Consider the following 23,233-nt stretch of genomic DNA (forward strand, 5'->3'; position numbering starts at 1 on the left):
ATCTTCAAGTTCCTTCACCTTCCTCCCCCTTCGTCCATTCTCTCCATTTCCCTTCTTCCATCCCCTCTAGCTCTTTTCCCTTCTTTCCTTCCTCCTCCATTCCCTGCCCTCTTTCCCCTCCATTCACTGCCAGTGCCCTCCCTGACCCTTCACCAATTCCTCTGCCCCTTCATTGCCCTTCCCTCATCTGAGTATCTCCACATGGTTGGATTTGGACATTGCCTTCAGATTTGGGAAGACCAGTGATCTTCCAATGTGGAAGGGGTTATGGAGGGCAGCCAACACTTAGAGATGCTTCAGGAGAGAAACTAATACTGGAAGTGTGCAGCAGTGGATGTTTAGTCCTGCGTGTTACATTGAATGAGTCTAGAACTATTCAGTCTCGCGCTAGTGAAATGTTTGAAGTCCTCAAGTAGAATATTCTGAATTATGCTTGCTACACACATGCCTTGTTCATTCATCGCAACACTGCTTCAACCTTTGCCCTTTGAACAGGAAGTCCTTCGTATCACAGAGCCTAGCGACATATTAGAGGAGACTAAATACCAGCATTGCTTACCAGGAAACGCAGCTTCTCTATCCCCCTCTCCTTCCACCCCATCGTACCCCAAGATGCAGGAGGTAACAGCACTAACAGTTACTGCATGCTATGGATTTGCTTTAAAAAGTTTTCCCTTGTTCACTATGTATTCACGTTGTCAGTCAGTTAAAGGCTTGCTGCATAAAGGTAATGCAATGTGTTTGAACATTGGCCTCTGATCTCAAGGGCCTGGAATCTCAATCATGGCTGCTTTTGGATTGTCACTCTGACTTGATCTATTTCTGAAGACTGATGACACATTCACTGCTACCTGTCCCCCACCTGCCCCCTCCCCTCCACCTCCCCTCCAATGGGCCCACGCAAGAAAAGGCTCAAACCGAATAACAATACATACTTTTTAGTTAATATGACAATAATCTTGTTTGAATTCAGTGCATCCAAAAGATTAACCTTTTATCTGAAAGAGGACTTGAGGGACTGAGTTATGAAGAGAGGTTGAGCAAGTTGGGACATTTTTCATTGGAATGTAAGAGAATGAGGAGTGATCTTACCGAGGTGTATAAGATCACAAGGGGCATAGATAGGGTCAATGCACACAGTCTTCTTCCCAGGGTTGGGGAATCAAGAACGAGAGGGCATAGGTCTCAGGTGAGAGGAGAGAGAATTAATAGGAACCTGACGGGCAACATTTTCACCCTGAGGGTGTCAGTGTAGGGAATGAACTGCCAGAGGAAATGGTTGAGGCAGGTACGTTAACAAAATTTAAAAGGTACTTGGACAGGTACATGGATTGGAAATGTTTGGAGGGATATGAGCCAAATGCGGGCAAATGGAGCTAGCTTAGATGGGAAACTTGGTCGGCATGGACCAGTTGGGCAGAAGGGCCTGTTTCCGTGCTGTATGACTCGATTATCCAAAGTACTCCAGGACAACCTTGGTGCATTCAGCCACCCTGTGGAAGTTGGGTAGTGCGGTCTGGTTCTACTTTAAGGTCCCATCAGAAGATGAGTTTGGGGCCACCACACCCTGACTAATGTGACCTTCTTCCCTGTTCTGCCCAACCTTGGTGATCAGTTCATGCTTCTGCAAGGATCAGCATTAATTGGGCAACCTCAGTGGATCGCAGCTCACAAGTTAGGCATTGAGCATGGATAATCCATAGAGTTGGAATCAGGGATGTTTTGCATTGGTGATTCTAAATTTTGTTCCTCTGCCCCAACTTGGAGAGTTAGGATAGCCTGGGATCAATAGGAGCTGTAACAAAAAAATCAACACAGCCCTCACAGGAACACTTTAGGAAAATGTGTTCATTATAGAACTGAGTAGTAATTGTGTTGTTATCATGGGGATTATCTGAAAGACAAAGAAGAGCTAATACAGCCATTACCCTAACCCAGTCCTGATGAAGGGTCTCGGCCCAAAACATCGACTGTTCATTTTCCTCCATGGATGCTGCCTGACCTGCTGAGTTCCTCCAGCATTTTGTGCGTATTGCTCCAGATTTCTAGCATCTACAGTCTCTCTTGTGTCTCTAATACAACTGTTAGTGCTCAGGCTGAGCCACAGTCCACAAAAGGAAGGACGTTTTCATTAACGGTTGCAATAAGACCAAAGTGGGCCATTCAACCCCTCCAACCAATTCCACCATCCCATTGAATTTTAACTGATCTGTGTCTCAACTCTGTTTTCCCACTTTTAAATTCCATTCATTCCCTCTCTTAAATGAGCAAATTTCACGCCGGTCTGAAAAGTGGGAGAGTAGAACAACATAAAGCATTTCTACAAAGAGCCCCTACATCCCTTAGCATCCTTCCCAAACAACAGTTCATTGATCACCATCGAGGTACTCCACCATGTATCCACCTGAGTTAGACAACCTAAAAAAAATGTCAATAATGTTCAAAATTCCTTTCTAATGGCATCGACTTTGCTGGAGACACCAGGGTTACTAGGTTACCACACTAATTTGACCATTCTTCAACTACAACTCTGAACTAGGGCTGTGAGTGAGCAGCTCTTCTGTAAAATGTTTCATATTGGACCATGATCACTTCTCCATCTAGTCTCTGCACATTTATAGCTGGCAGAACCAGATGGTAATAGAAAGCAGAGATCCACCCAGGAGAGGTTCTTTGTAGAAATGCTTTACATTGTTCTACTCTCACACTTTTCAGACCCGCGTGAAGTTTGCTCATTTAAGAAATGGAGTAAATCGAATTTAAAATACTATTCATTGTGTTCAAGTCCTGTTATGACTTTGCCCCTTTCATTCTCTGTAGCCTCCTCTTGCTTGGCATTACTCAGACCTCACTGTGCTTCAGTTCTCGTCTCAGACGTCCCTGATTTCTTTTGCTCCACCATGAGCCCTTAACATTTCCATCCTCCTTCTAAAATCTCCTCCTTTGACAAAGCTTTAGGTCGCCTGAGCTAAATGGATTATATAAATGCAAGACCAACAAACATGAAGTTATCACTAATGTTTTATGTATTGACCACAATGGAATGAAACTCCAGACTTACGTACTAAGTCAGAACTTTAGGAGAACAGGTCATGCTTCCAGGAAACATTAGTTTTTCACAATGTAATTCTTCCTAAATGGGAAATTTTTAATTGTTTACAAAGAAAAACAAGCCATAGTAAGTTAAATGACATGCTGTCCCTCAAATCCATCAATGCTTTTTTAACAATGCTTCTGAATTATCTTGGCTAAAATGATTGAGGTTTCTTTCCCTTATGTTGTGTTATGCATTTGAAGCAGCAAGTCCTTGTTCTACACTATTGTCCTAATCTTTTTTTTTGTCTCTGTCTCTTTGCCTTAACATTGCTCTTATTTTAGGAATATATGAAGCTGGCTGACGTGTTTAAGTTCTACAGTGACATATATGGCACAGGCACTGATGCTGCATTCTCTGCTTCTCCACTGCGTTCTCTGCCGCTTATTGTACCTCCATCAGCCCATGAGGTACTTGCTTGCCATCACGCTTTGTTATAATTGTCCTTGGTACTAATTGGCTGCCTTTCTGCATGACTTGGCTGCAGCTCGTTTGTCAAATGTCTAGAGATCAAGCACTCACCTCTTGGTTAATAATCTTTGATGCCAGTCAAGGCAGTACAGTGTGCAGCTGGTTACTCTGGTGCTCTGGTTTCCTCCTACATCCCAAAGACATGAGTGTTGGTGAGTTAAATGGCCACTCTAACTGAGCCTGGTGTGTAGTTGAGTGGTAGAATCTTGGGCAAATTGTGGAAAGAATAAAATGGGATTAGAGTAGGATTGGTGTCAGTGGGTGCTTGATGGTTAGTGTGGACTCAGTGGACCAAAGTGCCACTGTTTGACTCAAATGCATGTCTTCACAGTCACTAGAACACAGAAATTTGACACTTCAAACAAAGATGTCCTGTTTCATGCACCTTAAATTGGACTTGAGTGGAGGAAAGGATCAATTAGTACATGTTGTACCTGACCAAGAAGAAATTAATAGTCATACTGAGTGACCAAAGTCTTTATTCTTTGCCTTGACATCCTCAGTTCGATGAATACAAAAAAAACCCAAAATTTAGAATATTATCTTCGCAAATCATATGAGGTGGCGCTGTCTCTTTAAACACATAGAACTGCTCAACAGTTGGCTTTGTGTACTTAACCCAATGCAGAAAATAAATTTTTTATCTTCTGTTGACAGGTTAAAGTTCAGTTGAACCAGGTGGTATGATTCAAAAGGAAAGGGTCATAAAAATAATTGCTTCATTATTTTGGAAATTTTATACTGCTTAGTGTTTGAGTATAGATTAAAAAGCACGAACATGGGTTTAATTTCTGTCTGAGATCTTTTAGTAGCACATCCACGTGGAGTATCATTCCTTGTTTATTCTAATATCACTGAGTAGAAGGTTCAGCATGGAACATTATGAAACAGCATGATGTGAAAAATAACTTTTGAGCCATGAATTCAGTACAAACTTAGTGAAATCTTAGAGTTAATTAATAAAAGTAGTTGGCTAACTAAATTTTAGACATTTACAGATGAGACTTGTCATTTGGAGACTCGACCTCAAAATGCCACCAGATAATATTGTACATGACTACCTGCAGACAGACTTCCATACTGAACTTTCTCTTGCAACATGTAAAAGATATTTTAGTCACGTTGTATTGGAAAGGTTGCATCACTGATGAAAGTTGTCAAGCAATTGTCCATTGGAACCTGGTCAAATGTAGAATTTACAACATAGAAACATACTTTTTGGCCCAAATTTTCTGATGTAACCCTACCTAAATAAAAAGCAAATATTTGGAATGGTAGCTTTTCTTGAAAGGCCACTTTAATGGATCTAACTTTTCCTGCATCTAAGACTTTCCTCAATAATCTGTGGCTATTCCATGTTCAGATGGGTGTTGTGGTTTCCTTCTTTAGTTTCCTTCTGAAGCTTCTGAATGATCACATAAAGATCTCAGAAGATTGCCATTCAGGTACAACAAACACACTGCTGGGGGAACTCAGCTGGTCAAGCAGCACCTGTGGGGGGAAAAGGAATTGTCAATGCTTTGGGATGTGAACGCACCTTTCCCTCTACAAATGCTGCTCAACCCGTTGAGTTCTGCCAGTAGGTTGCTTGTTGCTCCAGATTCCAGCATCTGCAGTCTCTTGTGTCTCCACTATTCAGGTACTTCTGAATTTGAAAGACTATCAGATTTCCTTGAATGAATTATTGTTTTTGAGAACTGTTATAGTCCTTCTATACTTTATTACTCTTCTCCCCATTGTCCTATATTAAATCCATGTTTTATCCTGCATATCCAGACTCCTTGATGGTTGTCTTCTGTGAGCTCCTAGGTGGTCAATGAATGCTGGCCTTGCATCAAATCCTGAAAACTGAATACATTTTAAAAAAGTAGAGGTGGAAGCAGGAGTAGCCCATTGGCCCCCTGTGTCTAATGTGCCATTCAGTAAGGTCAAGGATTTTTTTTTACATCAGCACCACTTACCTGCACTAACCCCAGATCCCTTGATTCCCTTAATATCTAAAAATCTATTGATCTTTCATGACCCCATTGTGCTCTTGGGTAAAGAATTCCAAAGATTCCCTATGTTTGCATGAAGAAATTTCTTCTCATCTCTGTCCTGAAAGGCCAATCCCTTATTTTGAAACTGTCACCCCTGATTCTGGACACCCCAGCCAGGGAAAGATCAATTCAGCATCTCCCCTGTCAAGTGTCTTTAGAATTTTGTACATGTTGTCTCTTAAGAACTTGCACGTATGGTGGCTTTGGTCTTTGAAGCCATTTAGAGCAACAGCAGAGCCCTATGCAATAATCAGAGGCAAATTTACCAACTCTTTGAATTTTTCTCCAAGTCAAAGTCTACACTGGTGCAATGACAGTCATTTTGTTAACAATTCTCCATTTGTTTCAAGATAAATCTGAGAAATGGATGTCAATCTTGCAAGGAGTTGGGAATAGCTCCCGAAGAATATTCTCAGCACCTGTACACAACCTGGGGCCTTGCTGTCCAGTTGTTACTTGGAAGTGTCACTTGTTCAAAGTTCAAAGGCAGGGTGTAAATCACCTACATCACAGGAGCTTTGAGCCTTAAATCTGTGGATTATAGTCATGTGATTTTAGTGGTTAATACCACTAAATACCACAGTCGTGTTGAAGATCCCTCAAGCCTGTGTTACCATTCATCTATGTTGTGGCCAATCTGCACCTAAACTCTGTCTACCTGCCTCAGTGCAACAATGCTTACAGTGTCTACCAAAGAATATCTATCTCAGCTTCACAGTTTTTAATTTAATCCCAGCCTTAGTAGCTTTTTGGGGAAGATAGTTCCAGGTTTCCACGGACCCTTTTGTGAAGAGATGTTACTGACATCAACCCTGAATAGTCCGGTGCTATTCTTAAGCCCGTCTTTCCTGTTAGCACCAGGTTTTGTGATACCCCATTACCTTTCATGCTATCTAAAGTCTTGTTATTCCTTTAATAGTGGATGGTGTGCAGCCTGGGTGAGTGGGCTATCCACTGGTGGGATGGGCCGGATGAGTACATCTACAGCTGTTGCCATTCCCCACTCTAAATAGGTGCCCATGAGATGACTGACAGGAGTGCTCTGGACAATGACTTGTACATCTAATTATTCCCTTATGATGTCATCACAGTACCCTCTTCCCATAAACGATGCAGTATGGTAACTAGTTGGACTAGAGTCTCAAACCTGCAGTATTAGTAGTTTTATGCGAAAACTGCTGTAGCATTTTATTGTGCCACTTCTCTGACCCCTGACTATTAAAAGTGTACCTGGTGTGGATTCTGTTGCTCACATCTATTAATGGATCTGTTTAGGCTAGCTCAATTATTTTCTAACTGGTTTTAGATGTTGCTCTAATCAAATGTTGTTGGTTGTAAAGTCAGAGGAATTTTATAAAACAAAACTTAATTTATATTTTCTGCTTTTAATTTAGCATGGAAATTTCTCAACCTTTTGTATGTTTCATGAAACTAGCACTTTTATTTCACTAACAGGCTGTTTCTTGTCCCACAATGGTTTCTGCTTCTTTTGCTGCTCTCCCCAGGAATACGTTACCCTAGGTCAGCTCAAGGAGTTGTACGGTAGATCAACGGAGAGCTCGGCTCCAGTCCCATTCCAAACTAACTCAGCCACCGCCTCTCTGACTCTGTCTGCTGAAAGCTCCCTGCCCTTGCTGGCTTCTTCCTCTGCACTGTTTACAGCTGAGGTTGGTATGAGGATAGCGCTAACTTTCTCTACTCTTCCTCAGTGCATGAGTTTTCAGCAAATTGCCAGTTCTAACCAAGTCCTCCCACCAAACTGTACACTCTCTCCTGTGCTTTCAACAATCAGCTTCTGTTTGAAGATCCATCTTACATAGTTACATTGAGTCTGTGACGGTGTTAATGCTCCACATGAGCCTTCACCCACCCTTCTTCATCTAACTCCATCACTGTAATATCTCTGATATACTTACGCATCTTCCCCTTAAAGGCATCTAATTTATTTACCTTAACTATTGAGGGAGCAAATCCCAAACACTCATTGAGTTGGTAAGTTTCTTCTGAATTTCTGATTGGACTTATTGGTGACCATTTTACATTTATGGCCTTTAGTTTTGGTCTCCTAAAATTAAAAACATCTCTTCATAATCATGCGCTCCCTAAATCTTCTCCTTCTTAGACTAAAGAACTGAAGCCTGTTCAGTCTTTCCTTATAGGTACCCCCTGTTGGTTGTGAAATTGTTCTCTCCAACTATGAAAATCAAACTCTCATTGAAAGTTTACTTAACTCAATGGCAAATTGGAATTGAGTTGCATTCCTCGTGTCAGGGAACATTTCAGAGCTATTCACCCAGAAACATTAAGCAGTGAATAGGAGGAACGGAGGATAACAGATCAAACAGAAGGATTATTTCTGAGACTTTTGAAGGCAGATCCTAGAATCTCTGATAATTTGAATTTAAACTTCAGGATTATTGTGCTATCTAATGTAAATTTGTAGTGCAAGTACAGTACTGATTTCTGCCTTTGCTTTTGTCATTGCATTAATTGCAGACAGTTTTAAGTGTATATAACAAGGGCTGCATAGCAGCGTAGCAGAGTTTGCTGCTGCCTCACTTCTTGGGGGTCTGGGTTTGATCTTGACCTCAAGTGCTGTCTCCATCTAGTTTGCATGTTATCCTTGTGACTGGAAAAGTGGGTTTTCAACCCAAAACATTGACAATTCCTTTCCTCCCACAGGTGCTGCTCGATCTGCTGAGTTCCTCCAGCAGGTTGTTTGTTGTTCTGCCAGATGCTCCTGTTTCCTCTTACATCCCAAAGACATCCCTTGTTATATACACTTTTTAAGACTGCTTGCAATGATACTGCAATAATAGCAAAGGGAGAAGTCAGTGACTCTGCATTTACACTGCAAATATACATTAGACAGTACAACAAGTTTAATTTTTAATTCTCTGAGATTCCAGGATCTGCTTGGAGAGTTGGCAACACCAGTGCCTTCAAAGGAATTAGCTCTTGTAAACTACTTCCTGAATAGGTTGAATCTATTCAGAGGGCAGTTGATGGTCATGAGAGAGGAAGTAAGTTGCAAGGGTACAAGGAAATAAGTGGGAGAGAGAGGAAATTGGACTGATGGGATGTCTTTTGGGAGACTGGAATAGGATGGACTTGATAGGCAGAATGGCCTCCTTCCATGGAAGGTAAGGGACTCATGCAGCAGATAAATTAGTTCATTACGAACGAGCAAGTGAGTCGTTCTATTTTATCAGCTTATTTCAAAAATAAGCTTTATTCATAATAATCAAAAATATATACAAAAGAAGAATACAGTGCAAAGCTCTGTTAATGCAACAAATAGCAGATGTTTGCAATGGCCCAGATCTGTCACTGAATGGTGAACCACTTGACTTCACCAGTCACCCCTCCCCTTGAAGCCCACTCCTTAGTTAGGGAGAGTTCCTGCACATAGTCCTCTGCTGGGAAGCTGGCTCACGGCGGTCTGGTGAGGCCGAGCAGAACTGCCTTGAGAGACTGGTTAACTCCTCCGCCTCTCCACCCCCCATTTTACCCGCTGGCAAAACAGCGAGTGTTTGTGAAAGACAATTAAAAACATTCAAGAACTTGGAAAATGCAAAAATTTACTAAGGTGGTTTAATCATGAGAAAAGTAAATGAAACACCACGGAACAATTAAAAGCAATCAATACATTTTAACCAGCTCAGTTAAATGTTAAAAAAATAATTATCCTGTGATTATCATTCTCTCTTCAGTTGATTGCATTATGTCAACCTAGCACAGGTTCATTGGGAAGATGTCCCTGCCAATCAGTGGGAAATTGCAGCAGTCTGCACTGCTCCACAAGAAAACTAAAAGCTTTTGTCCTGAAATTGGTGACCAACTGAGCAGAAATTCTAAAGCACCATTCAGTTGTGTGGGTAAAACCTGGCAGTTCCAAACAGAACTACCATAGAGCAACACAGCACAGATACAGGCCCTTTGGCCCAACCAGTCCATGCCAACCACGGTACCCACCCAGCTAGTCCCAAATTCCTGCGTTCAGCCCATATCCCTCTAAGTCCCACCCCTCCATGTACCTATCCTAGTGCTTCTTAAATGATACTGTTGTACCTGCCTCAATCACTTACTCTGGCAGCTCATTCCATATACTCACCACCCTCTGTGTGAAAATGTTGCCCCTTAGGTCCTTTTTAAATCTTTCCCCTCTCATCCTAAACCTATGCCCCCTAGTTTTGGACTCCCCTACCCTGGGGAAAAGACTGTTACTGTCCACCTTATCTCTGCCTCTCATAATTTTAAACATTTCTATAAGGTCACCCCTCATTCTCCTACGTTCCAAGGAATAAAGACCTAGCCTGGCCAACCTCTCCCTATAACTCAGGCCCTCTAGTCCTGGCAAGATCCTCAAATCTTCTCAGCACTCTTTCCTGTTTAACCACGTCTTTCCTAGGGTGACCAAAACTGTATACAGTAGCAGACTGTACACTGTACCAGATTTGAAGTGGATAATCAGTTTGGTTAGTATTGTTAAATGGGCAGTAACTGTGCCCGGTCCCTTTACCTGGAGTTCTGCAGAGCAATTAAACATTACTGCAAAACCCCGTATACATTCTGCACGTGTTGTGCCAGGAAATTATTTCACTGTGACATCCAATCCTTAGTATGCTCTGCTTATACACAACCCAAGTGCATGTTGTACTACATTATTTTCCTGTCTCCTACATCCTAGATTTAAAAACAATTACCCCTGTGAAACCTTTCATGGTCTCAATCCATCTGAACCTAGTAAGCTCATGCCGACATGGAACTTTCGGGTATTGTGGCTCTTCATACATTTCCCTCTGCTTAGCGACTTCATCCTCTTTTTCCTCCTCTGATTCCCTCTTTAATCTTCTTTGACAAAGTCTTCAGTCACCCTTTCTAATGTTTTCTCATCAATATTAGTGACCATTTATTTCTGACTATGCCTCAGTGAAGCACCTTGGGAGATTTCATATGCTGAAGGTGCTTTATGAAAGCAGAATTTGTCATGTTTCTGAGCCACCCGAACAGTAAGGCCACAAGCGATTTAAGAGATGGCAAAAAAAAAGTTGACACTGACCAGTGAGAGGTGGTGAGAGTGAATCAATGAACAGAAAACAATGCGGATCTTGAAAGCAACTGAGTAAAGGACAGGAAGGCTACAGAAGGGGGTAAAGACCTGAGGCATTAGGGAAGAGGGAACTAATGATAAGAGATCGGTGAGTGACACCTGAACCACTGTGTTGGAACACACAGGATTGGGCGATCAGCCAGGAAAGGGGACTTGAAGCAGTGATCTTACTGGACCATAGACCAATGTTAAAAGGATCATTTGATCTATGCTTACACCATTTATGATGATCCTAGAGTCTCAATGAATTGGAGATTAATCTCCAAGTAAAACCCAGGAGAAAAATCATGGAGATGTTAAACAAAATTAGTTTAAAAATATTACCCATGAGAGAAAATGGTCACAGCACATGCATGAATATTACTGGGTTAGAAGGTGGCTGTCTCTGTAAGAGGGGAGTGCACCTGGAGATTGGACTGGTGGAGAGAATGTGGGGCTGGAGTAGATGGAGGTGGGAGATCATGTGACATTCATACTCTCCCCAACTGGTATTGGCAGTCCACAGTTTGATCTGTTGTGAAAAAGGTGCTCAATTCACTTAGAGTTTTCAAGTGCCTGTTGAAATCTTTTTCTTTCGAAGCATTGTGACTTTATCATTCACAATAATCTCTAAGTATAACATTGTATAGATCTCTGAAAAAGCACAATGTGTTTTAATTTGTTATTTTTTAAATTTAGCATTCATTTCTCTCATTAATTATTTTCTATTTGATTTCCTGGCCTCTCTCCACCCATTGTACCTCCACCCATCTACTTCACTGACTTTCTCCTATTTCTCCTCCCCTGTGTCACTTACCTTCCTGCCCTTTATCGCTACACTCTTTGTCTTTCTTTCCTTTTCTCTCTCTCCTTCTCTCCCTCCCCATGACATGTTGCAGCAGCCTACCAGCAGGCTGCTGACCTCTACGTTGGAGCTAGAGAGATGGTACCAAGAAATAATGGCTAACTTTGAGGCCTCATCTTCTTCACCTCCAATTTCCTCTTCTCCTCCTCCTCTTCCAGCTAAAACTCACTCCACACGGAGATCCATTCAGGTAAATGTCATTTGTGTTTTCACTCTCCAGTCTCAAAGACCAGATATTTTAAGAGAATGAATTATGTGAGGAGAAAGCTCTCGGATTTGATAAGACAATTCTGCCCTTGATCATGCTGTACTGTTTTGTTAGATCTTGACTGATTTGAAACTCTGTTCTAATTATCTCCTTTTTCTCTATATCTTTTGATATCCTTACTGAATAAAACTCGAGTGACCTCACTCGTTAAAGCTCCAGTTTAGTCCCCAATTTAGGATCCACAGCCTATTGATGGTCTGAGGGCTTTGATTTCCACTACATTTGTGCATAAAAAGAATCCAATAATATTCAGCTGGTTGTGATTACTTAATGTCTAGGAAGGCTTACTACATGGATTCACGATGATTGCTTTACTCTAATTTGCTTAGTTTATACATTTATTTAGAACAATAAAGGATAAGATCAGATTTAATTAAGGTTCACATGGAGTAGATGAAACTCGTTCTACTGGCAAAAGGATGTAGATATTAGATAATTGGCTCCAGAATAATAAGGAATTACTTTAGACTGTGATTTACTATGATCTACAACACACTGGCTGAAGGAAACTAGATGCAGATTCAACAGTAACTTTCACAGGAATTGGACAAAGCTTTGAATTTTCGAGATAATGGGTTGTCAAACTGAATGGTATCTCAGGGATCCACCCCAAATGTAATGAGCCAAATGGTCCCTATGATGTCGGGTTCCATGATTACAACCTCCTTCAGAATAAGCTCTGACATGTCATCTGATTATGGAAAATGTTTGTAAACCCACTAGAGCAGACTGCTGTTTGGCATTTATCACCTTTGCTGCTGCCAAAGGTTCCCACTCCAAAGTCTAGACAGTGGAACGTACCTGTTGCTCTTATATAGTTTGCAACATATTGTTGCAGAGATATCTGATTCACTTTCCTGTCCAATGTCCTGTCCCAAGCCAGTTACAAAGGGCTTGAAGGACAAAAATAGTCTTTCTTCATCTTGAAGGTGAAGACGCAAAAAATTCTTCTCTGTAATTGCAACTTCTCCTGAAGGATTAGTCTGGTCCTGCTCAGCGTTCTACATTCTCAGCTAGAGGTGGGAAAAATCGTCCAGTTGTTTAGTGAAACTTCATGGAAAATTATTGTGGTTTGGAGTCAAGTAATGGTTGCAGGGATGAAGAATTTAAGCCACAAAGTTAGACTGGAAAAAATAATGTTGTTTTCCTTGAGAAAGTTGAGAGGACATTTGATAGACATGTGCAAGATTTTGACGGGTCTAAAATGGTAAATTAGGGAGATACTGTTCCCATTCGTAGAAGGTTCAAGGACCAGGAGGGGACAGAGTTAAAGTGAAGGGCAAAAGTAATGCAGAGTATGGTGATGATCTGGAATTCACTGCCTATAAGGGTGGTGGAAACTGTCAATCAGAGCCTTTGAAAAGGAAATCAATATCCATGAGGGAAAACAATTTACAGGGTTACAGGAAAAGTGCGTGGGAATGGGATTGAATGGATGTCAATGTAGGGAGCCTGCATAGACTTGATGGGTCAAATGCCCTCCTTCAATCCTGTTATGATTTACAGGGGCAAGTTCAGGTTCAGGTCTGACATGCCCACAGCCGTTTTGTTGGGTAACCTACTGACACAGGCTGACAAGTTTCACAGGTGAAGGGAGCTGCCTCAGTGGGTGAGATATTAAAACCTTTAAAACTGTACTGTGACTTGAGCCACCACTTATAGAGAAAAGGCAAGAAAATTGGAAAGAGTTACCAATTGCCAGGTCTCCTGTAAACTGACCAATTGGTCATCCTCACCTCTCTGGATCAGATGGTCTTTGTCTTGAATCTCACTGCTGAAGTCAAGTGCACACCAAAGATTATTTTGCCCCTGTGGTTCTCTCCTGGCCAATGTTCCTCCCTCAACTGCAGTTGAACAGTTGACCACCTCCAACACAACAAAATCTGCAAGTCCAACAGCTTGATTTCCTGTTCTCTGTGTCTTCGTGCCTCAGGTCTACCGATCCAAAATGGAGAGTGATGGGTGTGGCACAGTACCTCGAACAAAGACGGGGTCTGCCCCCTCCTCACCATTCACTGCCTCAACGCTCGGACGAAATCTTACTTCAAAGGTAGGAATAATCAGTAATAGGGTGATTGATTGGCAGGTTATCCACAGAGTGTGCAGTTTGCTGTGTTCAGAGCTCTGGGTCAGAGAGCAGTGTGCTTTGTGTCACAGTTGGGCACAAAGACCTACTTGCCTCAATTAAAGAAGAGTTCTTTCCTTCAAATTGTTTCCTCAACCATACAAAGCAGGTGAACCAATCGTTCACCTTATTGCCATTTGAGGAGTCTTCCTGTGTACAAAATGGTTGCAATATTCACATACTTAACAGTCACTGCACTCCAAAGTACCAGGAGATTCTGGTTTTAATCATGTTGCTTTAGGAATAAACTCTGGAGAGAGAACTAGGGAAAACTCTTCAAAATAGTTACATTCTCTCTTTTAATCCACTTGAGAGAGCAGACAGAACCTCAGTTTAGTGACAACTGATCGCACCATCTCTGAAAGGGCAGCACTCTCAAACTGCTCAAAGTGTCGGCCTGGATGTTGTGCTCAGTTTGCTGCAGTGGGACTTGAACCCATAACCTTCTGACAAGATGTGAGAGAGGTGCCCATTGAGTCACAGCCTGATGCTTTTTCCTTTAAAGCTTCAGGATGACTTGAGTCCCTGCTTTGTGGTGTGAATGTTCAGAGATACAGTTCATGCATGAACGGCCTGGTGACACACTGACTTGGTTTATAGTGCGTGGTGAATACTTCATCTGCCAAAGAACAGTACACAGTGCAAATGCACCTGGGAACAGTAGTGACAATAACAGTAACTGCGCAGGTCCCCATCACTGAACTTATTCTGATGGAGTCATAGTTGCTCGATAACTTCACCACTTCGTGTTTTACAGTGCCCCTCAGTCATCTGCATTGTGTTAACTTTCCAGAATGTTGTGCTGGCACAGAATGGCACCGGCAGTTTACCACGGAACCTGGCTGCTACCCTCCAAGACATCGAAGCAAAGCGCCAGCTAGCATTGCAGCAGAAAGGTAAGCAATGGGCTGGAAGTGACTGATAGTGAGGTAAACATTTAGAACTGATTGCAGAATGTCGTGGGATATTACAGCAGAGGAGGAACGTCATTGGGAGAACCATTCAGTTCTCCAGAGTCTTGCACATTTCTTTTCTTCAAAAACACATCACATTTCCTTTTACAATTTGCTAAGTAAAATGTTTACTTGTCATTCCCGTCTCTAGATGTCTTAATCTTTCATCCTTAAGATTACCAACATTGCACAGTTGTGTTTTATTTAATTGGATTCACATTGTTCACTTGGTCTCAAAACCAGAAGGTTGTAGTCCCACTAGAGAGACTTGAGCACATAATCTGGGGTCCAATTCCATTGCCGTACTGAAGGACTGTTGTCCTGCTACCAATTCCAATGAGGTATTAAACTGAGGTTCTGTCTGCTCTCCCAGGAGTGTGTAACTATTCAAAATGAAACACAGGAAATTTTTATTTAGATTACTTACAATTCTGTGTCTAAACACCAATGATTCCATGTCAGAGAAGGTGCAAGTCACACAGTTTATGGGATGGGGGTGATTAAATGTCCTTTTTAATTTTTTTCTCATTAACTTCTGAATGGGCAGGATATCTTCCTAATATTCTGTACAATTCTGTGATGTGAGGACAAATATTAGAAACTGATGCTAAACACACCAAAGTAGGACCTTCACTTCAGAGAGTCTGATCAATGGCAGGAGCAGTCTACCCCTAAAGGAGACTGGTTAGTTCAGGTTAGCATAGGTGCTAGGTTGGCATAGGTGTTGTATTTCAAGACAATGCTGGGACATTGTGGTTGCAACCACTTCAGCAGCCAAAGTGAGATTGACTCTTGTCCCTGGCTGAGACATCCTCTGAAAGTAGAAGGATTATTCATGGTACATTGAAGAATACCATTAACAGGTTTGGGAACAAACACATTGACAATCATTGCATTGATATCCTTATTCACCTCTGGGACTTAAATTTGATTTCTAGTATGAGATATCTTGTAATGTTTTAAATATATATATTTCCAAGTCTCTTGTTTAAAGAAACACTTACTGTATTTTTTCTTTTGCCTTCTTCTTTTCTGCTTCTTTTCTCTTTGAACGGCGCGTGACTCCTAACTTCTGACTCTACTTCTCGCACTCCTCTCTTCTTTCTGGTGCTGTGCAGAGTCAATAGGGATATCCAGATCGGATCACAAAAGAGGTAGGAATTCTGATTGGAATTGGAAGAAAGATGTGGTTTGCGCTATAACCTAAGCTAGTGCCTGGGTTCGCATGAGGGAATTTTGGGCGTTCTGTAAATCTGTAGTCCTTCTGTAGATCCTTGTATGACCAGACTCTGAGTTGGAGTGTGGTCCTGCAATGTTAAGGGTTTCAACAGTGTTTAGGGTCAAGAGTAAGAATCAATGAATTCAACCTTGCTTCTCTGTTCTCAGCTTTCAATTTCTCTTCAAAAGCCTCCGTGGTCTCACAAACCCCTCCCCACCCTGCCCTAATTCTGTAACCTTCCCAAGCCCTATGACTAATTGAGTCCTGCCCCACTTCTGGCCACTTATCCTTTCCTGTTAATAATCTTTCCACTGTCGACATTGCCTGCCAGGACTCTACGCCTCTATACCCTTGTCTAAGACACCTCCCTATCCTTCTTTAAAAACCAATTAACTTTTGTCAGCCGACCTTATGTGACTCAAGTTTTGTCTGATAATACTCTTGGAAAGAGTGATGAGATATTTTACAGTTTTAGGGTGTTGTATAAGATAAGATATTTTTATGTACATTGAAACACACAGTGAAATACATCTTTTTGCATAATGTTCCGGGGGCAGCCCGCAAGTGTCACCACGCTTCCGGCACCAACATAGCATGCCCACAACTTCCTAACCCGTACGTCTTTGGAATGTGGGAGGAAACTGGAGCACCCAGAGGAAACCCACGCAGACACGGGGAGAACGTAGAAACTCACGGACAGCGGCTGGATTTGAACCCAGGTTGCTGGCGGTTTAAAGCATTACGCTAACCGCTACACTACCATGTCTGTTGCTGCTTTTCTGGAAGAATTAAGTGTCATAATGGGGAGACTTTATATCTGAGAAATAAGTGGTTGTTGGTGAGTTCCAGAACTCATCAACAAGCACCAAGACTTTGCTTGGCTGGCGGTGAGAGGGGCCCTCCCAGTCAGATCCTTCCTGCATGCTCGAAACATCAGTCCCAGTGCACACTGCCCCTGGGAGGACTGCGCTGGGGACGAGATGGTCGCCCACCTCTTTGCGAGCTGTGGGTTTGTGAGGAGGGTGTGGCGAAAGATGCAAGGGTCCTTGTCGCGTTTCATCCCCAGCAGCTGTGTAACAGGATTCTCTGATCTACGGGCTGTTTCTGGGGACACACACAGAGACGGACATCAACTGCTGCTGGAAGGTCATCAACTCGGTGAAAGACGCCCTTTGGTCTGCCCGAAACTTGTTGGTCTCCCAGCACTGCGAGATGTCCGTAGGGGAACGCTGCCAGCTGGCACATTCCAGGCTGCAGGAGTACGTGCTGAGGGACACACTGAAGCTGGGTGCAGCCAACGCAAGGGTTCAGTGGGGAAGGACTACAGTTTAGGGTTCTTTTGCCACTGGAGAGGGAGGGGCAGGGTCAGGCGAGAAATCCCCTTAAAAGACCACATCGGTGCTGCAGTTTTATATATAAAAAGGTAACACTAATGATTGATCCGTACACGAATGTAAAGGTTTGCACTGGTTTATTGTTGTATATAGTTTGTTTTTCATGATGAATAAAGTTAATTTGGAACTTTAAAAAAATCTGAGAAACAAGTGGAGTCCAGTTATGCAAATAGATCTGGTTTCTAAGCTCCATCTACCTGCCAAGGATCGAGTGCCTCACGCCATGTATGTAAATCTTTGCACAGGCCACCAGGTGATTGAAGAGCAAAAGCGGCGACTGGCTGAGCTGAAGCAGAAGGCCGCGGTTGAGGCCCAGTCGCAGTGGGACGCCCTGCACAGCCAGCACTCGCCAATGTTTGTCCACCAGAGCCAGCCGTACAGCCTGCCTGGACACCAGCAGTCACACCTCATCCACCACAGCATCCTCCATCACCACTCTCAACCCCTCTCTGCTCAACACGGCACGGACATGGACCACGCCTTCGACACGCTCAGTCTGGAGAGTTCAGACAGCATGGAGACCAGCATCTCCACGGGCAACTCAGCCTGCTCACCGGACAACATGTCGAGGTAAGAGAACAAGCTCGGGGACAATGAGGGCCCTTTTTGTTGATTCGGGAAGTCACAGAGGGAGATGGAATGAAATGATTTCTTCTAGTGGGAGTTTCCAGTGTCAGAGCTCAACTGTTAATGGCTGTAGTCAGGAAACACTACTTCACACAAAGAGTTCTGGAGATCTGGAACTCAAACACCACATCCCCTCCCCTCCACCCGGACGTTGAAGTCAGTAAATACAAGTACTTTAAACTTTTATTGTAGCTTACTATGCACTTCCTGCATTGTTACAGTGACTATACTTCAATAGTACTTTACACGCTCCAAAGTACTTCGGGAAACCTTGAAAGAGTGTGAAAGGCGCTATATAAGTGCAAGTGGAGACACAAGAGACTGCAGATGCTGGAATCTGGAGCAGCAAACAATCTGCTGGAAGAACTCAGCAAGTCGAGCAGCATCTGTGGGGGGAAGGTCCTGCTGCAAGGTTTCGATCTGAAACATTGTCAATACCATTCCTCCCACAGATCCTGCTCAGCCCGCTGAGTTCCTCCAGTAGATTGTTTGTTGCTGCATATAAGTGCAAGTCTTTAGATTATTATCTTGGTGTGGAAAGGCTGTTCAAAGGCTGTACCAATGGCAATATCTCCTACTTTGGGATAATATTGTAGTACAATACAAGCCCGTTGGAGGCACAGCAGAGCAGAAACAGATTCCCTGCCCATTATGTTGCCACAGCATAATGTTTGTTGACTTCAAAGGGAGCGTTTCAACAGTGATCTTCTTTTTGTTTCCCACCCATCTGTCAATTTATTTCCCACCCACCCCCATAATTTTACTTCTAATACATAGCTTGATTTTCAGCTCTGCTGCCCGAGTCTTTGAACCCATCTGAGAGAGTTTGGATGGAGATCACCTTTGGTACAACATTCACCACTGTCCTTTGAAAACCAGCCTAAATATGGTAATCATTCAGATGGGCACCAGAGGAGCAGATGGTGAGGAGACAGTTCTGAGTCACTGGTGCAGGAGACACTGGCCTTTCTCAAAGCATCATGCAGTAGAGACGGAGGCCATTTGGCCACATGCTTGTGCTGGCTCTTGCTGTGAGGTATCCATTTAGTCCCATTCCCCTGCTCTTTCCCCACAGTCAATCAGAATATTTTCAGTTGTATCTTGGCTCCACTTACAGCAGAGGATGTACTCAACATCAAAATGATGATCCCTTATTTTGGCTTTTAGGAGCTGTTAGATGCAGAGTTCTGAATCGTTGACAGAATGATGAAAGTTTTTCTTTCCGCTGGATGTCTTTATAAAGCTCTGTAGATCTGTTTTTACTAATGGGCAGGGATCACAGAGTAGACATTGCTGGTGGGTTTGACTTCATTCATTTGACAGCTGTCCAGTTTCAGCACATTATCTTGATGACTAATTAGAGTGACAGCTGTCTGTTCCAGCCCAGTGCTTGCTGGTGCAGTGTAGCTCATGTGTGGTGTCCCGTCAACTTCTGTCCATGTACAGCACAAAGAAATAATTCAGTCTCTACTGTTCTCTGTGCAGTACACCATGGATAAAAGACAATGCAGTACAATTTATGTGCAACAACCATTCTCAGGCCATATTCAATGTTCTCCAAACTGGAAGAATTTACTCCCATTTGAAATGTATTACTTATGTGTCACTCAGTAAGGTTTTGCTCTTTCTGTGGAACACAAGAATTAAATGTGCAATGCCCAGTGATGTGCAGCTCATGTATGTCTCAGTGTCCAGTACACTGTGTATTTTTCAGTACTGTCCACTGTTTGAATGGATCTAGAAGTGTACCAATCTGCCTTCAGTACTGTATGATCCATGTTTGCCTCAGTATCTGCCATTGTATAGCGCATAAATGTCCAGTACCTTATGGTCCATATACCCCTCACTGTTTGGCACTGTTTGGCTGAAGGTCCAGTGCCTTAAGGTCCTTCTGTGTCCACTTCTAGTACTGTATAACCTGTGTGCAGGTTCTAATAGAATATGGCCTGTGTCTGCTTCTACATGAACTGTACCCATCCCAGTGTCTGCTGGATTATAGTCCGTATGTGTCACAGTGCCAAGCACCACACTGCCTGTAATAAAAGCAGAAAATGCGGGAAAAGCTCAGGAGTTCAGGAAGCATCTACGGAAACGGAAACGAGTTAATGTTTCATGTGGAAGACACTTCATCAGAACTGAGAAAGGGAGAAAGCAAGTTAGCCTCAGTAACAGAGAAGGTGAGGGAGGGCAATGGAATGTCAGTAACCGGGTGAAATGATATAGCCATTGAATGGACAGTTAAGCTCCTTGGTCTGTGTCATGTGTTGTTAATGTTGTGAAGTCTGAGTGATAAAAAAAAACAAACTGCTGGAGGAACTGAGTGGGTTGAGCAGCATCTGTGGAGAGAAAAGAATTGTTGATGTTTCAGGTCAAGTCTCTGCATCAGTCCTGATATACTCAAAACGTCAATAATTCCTTTCCCTCCACAGATGCTGCTTGGCCCACTGAGTTTGTCTAGCAGTTTGTTTTTTGCTCCAGATTCCAGCATCTGCAAGCTCTTGTGCCTCCAAGTCTGGGTGTTAGTGTAGAGTTTGGCCTACTGGGATGTGCTGCGCAGGCCAGAATATACAAATGAAAGAAAAAGGGATGGCAAATACAAATGGCTGGTTCTGATACAAACAGAAAGAAAGAGCAAGTTATCTGAAGTTGGAAAATTCAATATTGAGTCCTGCAGGCTGCAATATGCCCAGACAAGAAATGAGGTGTTGTTCCTTGAATTTAAGTTAGGCCTTGTTGTAATAGTGCGGAAGGCCACAGGCAGAGAGATTATAGTGGAAGTAGAATAGTGAATTAAAATGACTGGCAACTGGAAGCTCAGAGTCACTCTTGTGGTCTGAGTGCTGGTGTTCCACAAAGCTTTTTGTTTACTATACTGCCTGTGTTCGTTTCAGTGTCTGGTAACTGACAGTTCACATGTGGTCTGGTGTCTGGCAATATCTGGCTTGGCATAACCATTAGCAAGAAGGTCCACAATTGGTTCCCAGGAAGAAAGTCTGGCACTTTTCCCTCAGCACTTTTCATAACATCATAAAACCCAAAGGACTTTGTAGCCAATGAAATACTTTCTAAGTGTGGTCACTGTAGTAATGTAGGAAGCGCAGCAGCCAATTGTGATAATGAACAGATATTTTTTAATTATGTTAATTGAGAGATAAATGCCTGGCAGAGCCCAGAAAGATCTTGCCCATTCTTCTTGGAAGAATTTACCCCCAACCTGAAAGGGCAGATGTGGCTCGACAGTGTCAAATTCTGAAATATAATTCCTCCAACTGTGCAGTGTACCCTCAGGGTTTTGTCCTCCAGTCCCTGGAATGAGAATTGAAGCCAAAACATTCTGACCTCTCCATTTGGTGCCCCTAGTTCCAGATCCCCTGGTCCTTACCTATGGAAGAGTCAAAGATTTCCCAGCTCAAGTTCCAATTAAAGCTACAGTTGGATCCCAATGATGTAATTGGCACAGATTTAAAGCAGGACCCCAATTCACGTCAGTTTGGGTGCTTTTGACACCTGCACATTAAAATATAAGGTGGCAAGAGTTGAGCTTAATGTAGCGAGGGGCTGAGGGAAGTCTGGTTAAAATTCCTCCTCCTATTCCAGGATGTACAACCTAATGGGATGCAGTGGGCATACACTGGTGGATCACCCTCTCTCAAAGCCACAATGTGTTGCTGATCATTCTTTGTTGACCTGGATGGGGTTATGGGAGAGACTGGCTGTTAGTGCCTGGTCCCTGAGGGAGATCTGTGTCTGCAGAACATATAAACATGAGGAAGCTAGTCATCCCCTTATGCCTTTTTCCACCACGGCTAACCTACAATTTGACTCCATCCATCTACCCTTGCTCTGTTACCCCATTACCCTTACGAAAATGTAAATTCACTTTTTAAGTTTACATTTGACCCCCAACTTCAAAAACAATTTGTGGGAAAAATTTCCACTATGTTCTTTGTGAAGAAGTGCTTTCTGGCAACAATTCAGTGCAGTATGGCAGTAACTTGTATTTATGTCTGTTGTTTGAGACTAGAAGACACAGTATTCTTTTCTCTGTGCTGCATCAAATCCTCTAATGATCTTAAGCTCAAGAACACAAGGAAATAGGAGCAGGATTAGGCCATTGGGCCTCTACTCTTCTGCGTTCTTTCTCCATACCCCTCTATTCCTCAGTCTATCAACTATCCACCTCCACATTAAATACTTCTAATGATCCAGCTTCCACCATCCACCATGACAGAGAATTCCAGAGATTCACCACCCTCTGTGAGAAGGAATTTCTACGTAACCCAGTTTTAAATGACTGGCCCCTTATCTAGTAGTTATGTCCCCTTGTTTGAAACCCTCCCACTAGTGAAAACATCCCAACATCTACCCTGTCAGACTCCCTTTGGATCTTAATGTAGAACACAGAACATAGAACAGTACAGCACAGGAACAGGGTCCATCTGTGCTGACCATGATGTCAATTTGAAGTGCACATCTTCCTCCTCATGGTCTGTATTCCTCCACTCCCTGACTGTTCATGTGCCTATCCAAATACCTTTTAATATGTTATATGTTTAAAAAGGTCACCACTCATTCTTTAAAACTCCAAGGGATACAGGCCCAAAACATTTAATCTCTCTTGGCTGGACAACCCTCTTATCCCAGGATTTAGCCTGGTCAATCTCCTTTGTACTGCCTCCAAAGTTATTATATCTTTTTTTAAGTAAGAGGACCAAAGCTGTACACAATGTTTCAGATGTGGCCTCACCAACACCCTGTGCAATTGCAACAAAACCTCCCTTAAACTCCAACCCCTTTGCAATGAAGGCCAAAATGTTGTTTCCCTTCTTAACTAATTGTCGAACCTGCCTGCTAACTTTTGGTGATTCATGCACTCGAAATCTGGATCCCTCCGCACTTCACTCACTTGCAGTCTCTTTTCATTCGGATAATAATCTGTCTTTTGATTTCTCTTACCGAAGTGCATGACCTCAGACTTCCCCCACATTAAACTCAATTTGTCAGTCTTTTGCCCACTCAATTCAATCTATATTCCCTTGCAGAATCACAGTATCCTTATCACAATATGACCTTCCACCCATTCTCT

The 23,233-nt window shown here is 42.7% G+C and overlaps 1 protein-coding gene across 3 annotated transcripts in view; it reads left to right on the top strand.

The window, feature by feature from the left end:
* Positions 1 to 23,233, top strand: part of phldb1b (pleckstrin homology-like domain, family B, member 1b) — a 300,640-nt gene that overhangs the window by 249,219 nt on the left and 28,188 nt on the right. For 2 of the 3 annotated variants that reach the window (XM_052039868.1, XM_052039869.1), the window contains 3 exons: positions 13,763 to 13,879; positions 14,748 to 14,850; positions 17,766 to 18,090. In XM_052039868.1, the coding sequence (XP_051895828.1) occupies positions 13,763 to 13,879; positions 14,748 to 14,850; positions 17,766 to 18,090 (545 nt within the window). Of the gene's footprint in view, positions 1 to 495; positions 622 to 3,378; positions 3,505 to 13,762; positions 13,880 to 14,747; positions 14,851 to 17,765; positions 18,091 to 23,233 lie in introns of all 3 variants that reach the window. The other variant, XM_052039867.1, reaches the window with a different exon arrangement.

The sequence above is a fragment of the Pristis pectinata genome, chromosome 27 (genome assembly GCF_009764475.1).
Source record: "Pristis pectinata isolate sPriPec2 chromosome 27, sPriPec2.1.pri, whole genome shotgun sequence".
NCBI lineage: Eukaryota > Metazoa > Chordata > Chondrichthyes > Rhinopristiformes > Pristidae > Pristis > Pristis pectinata.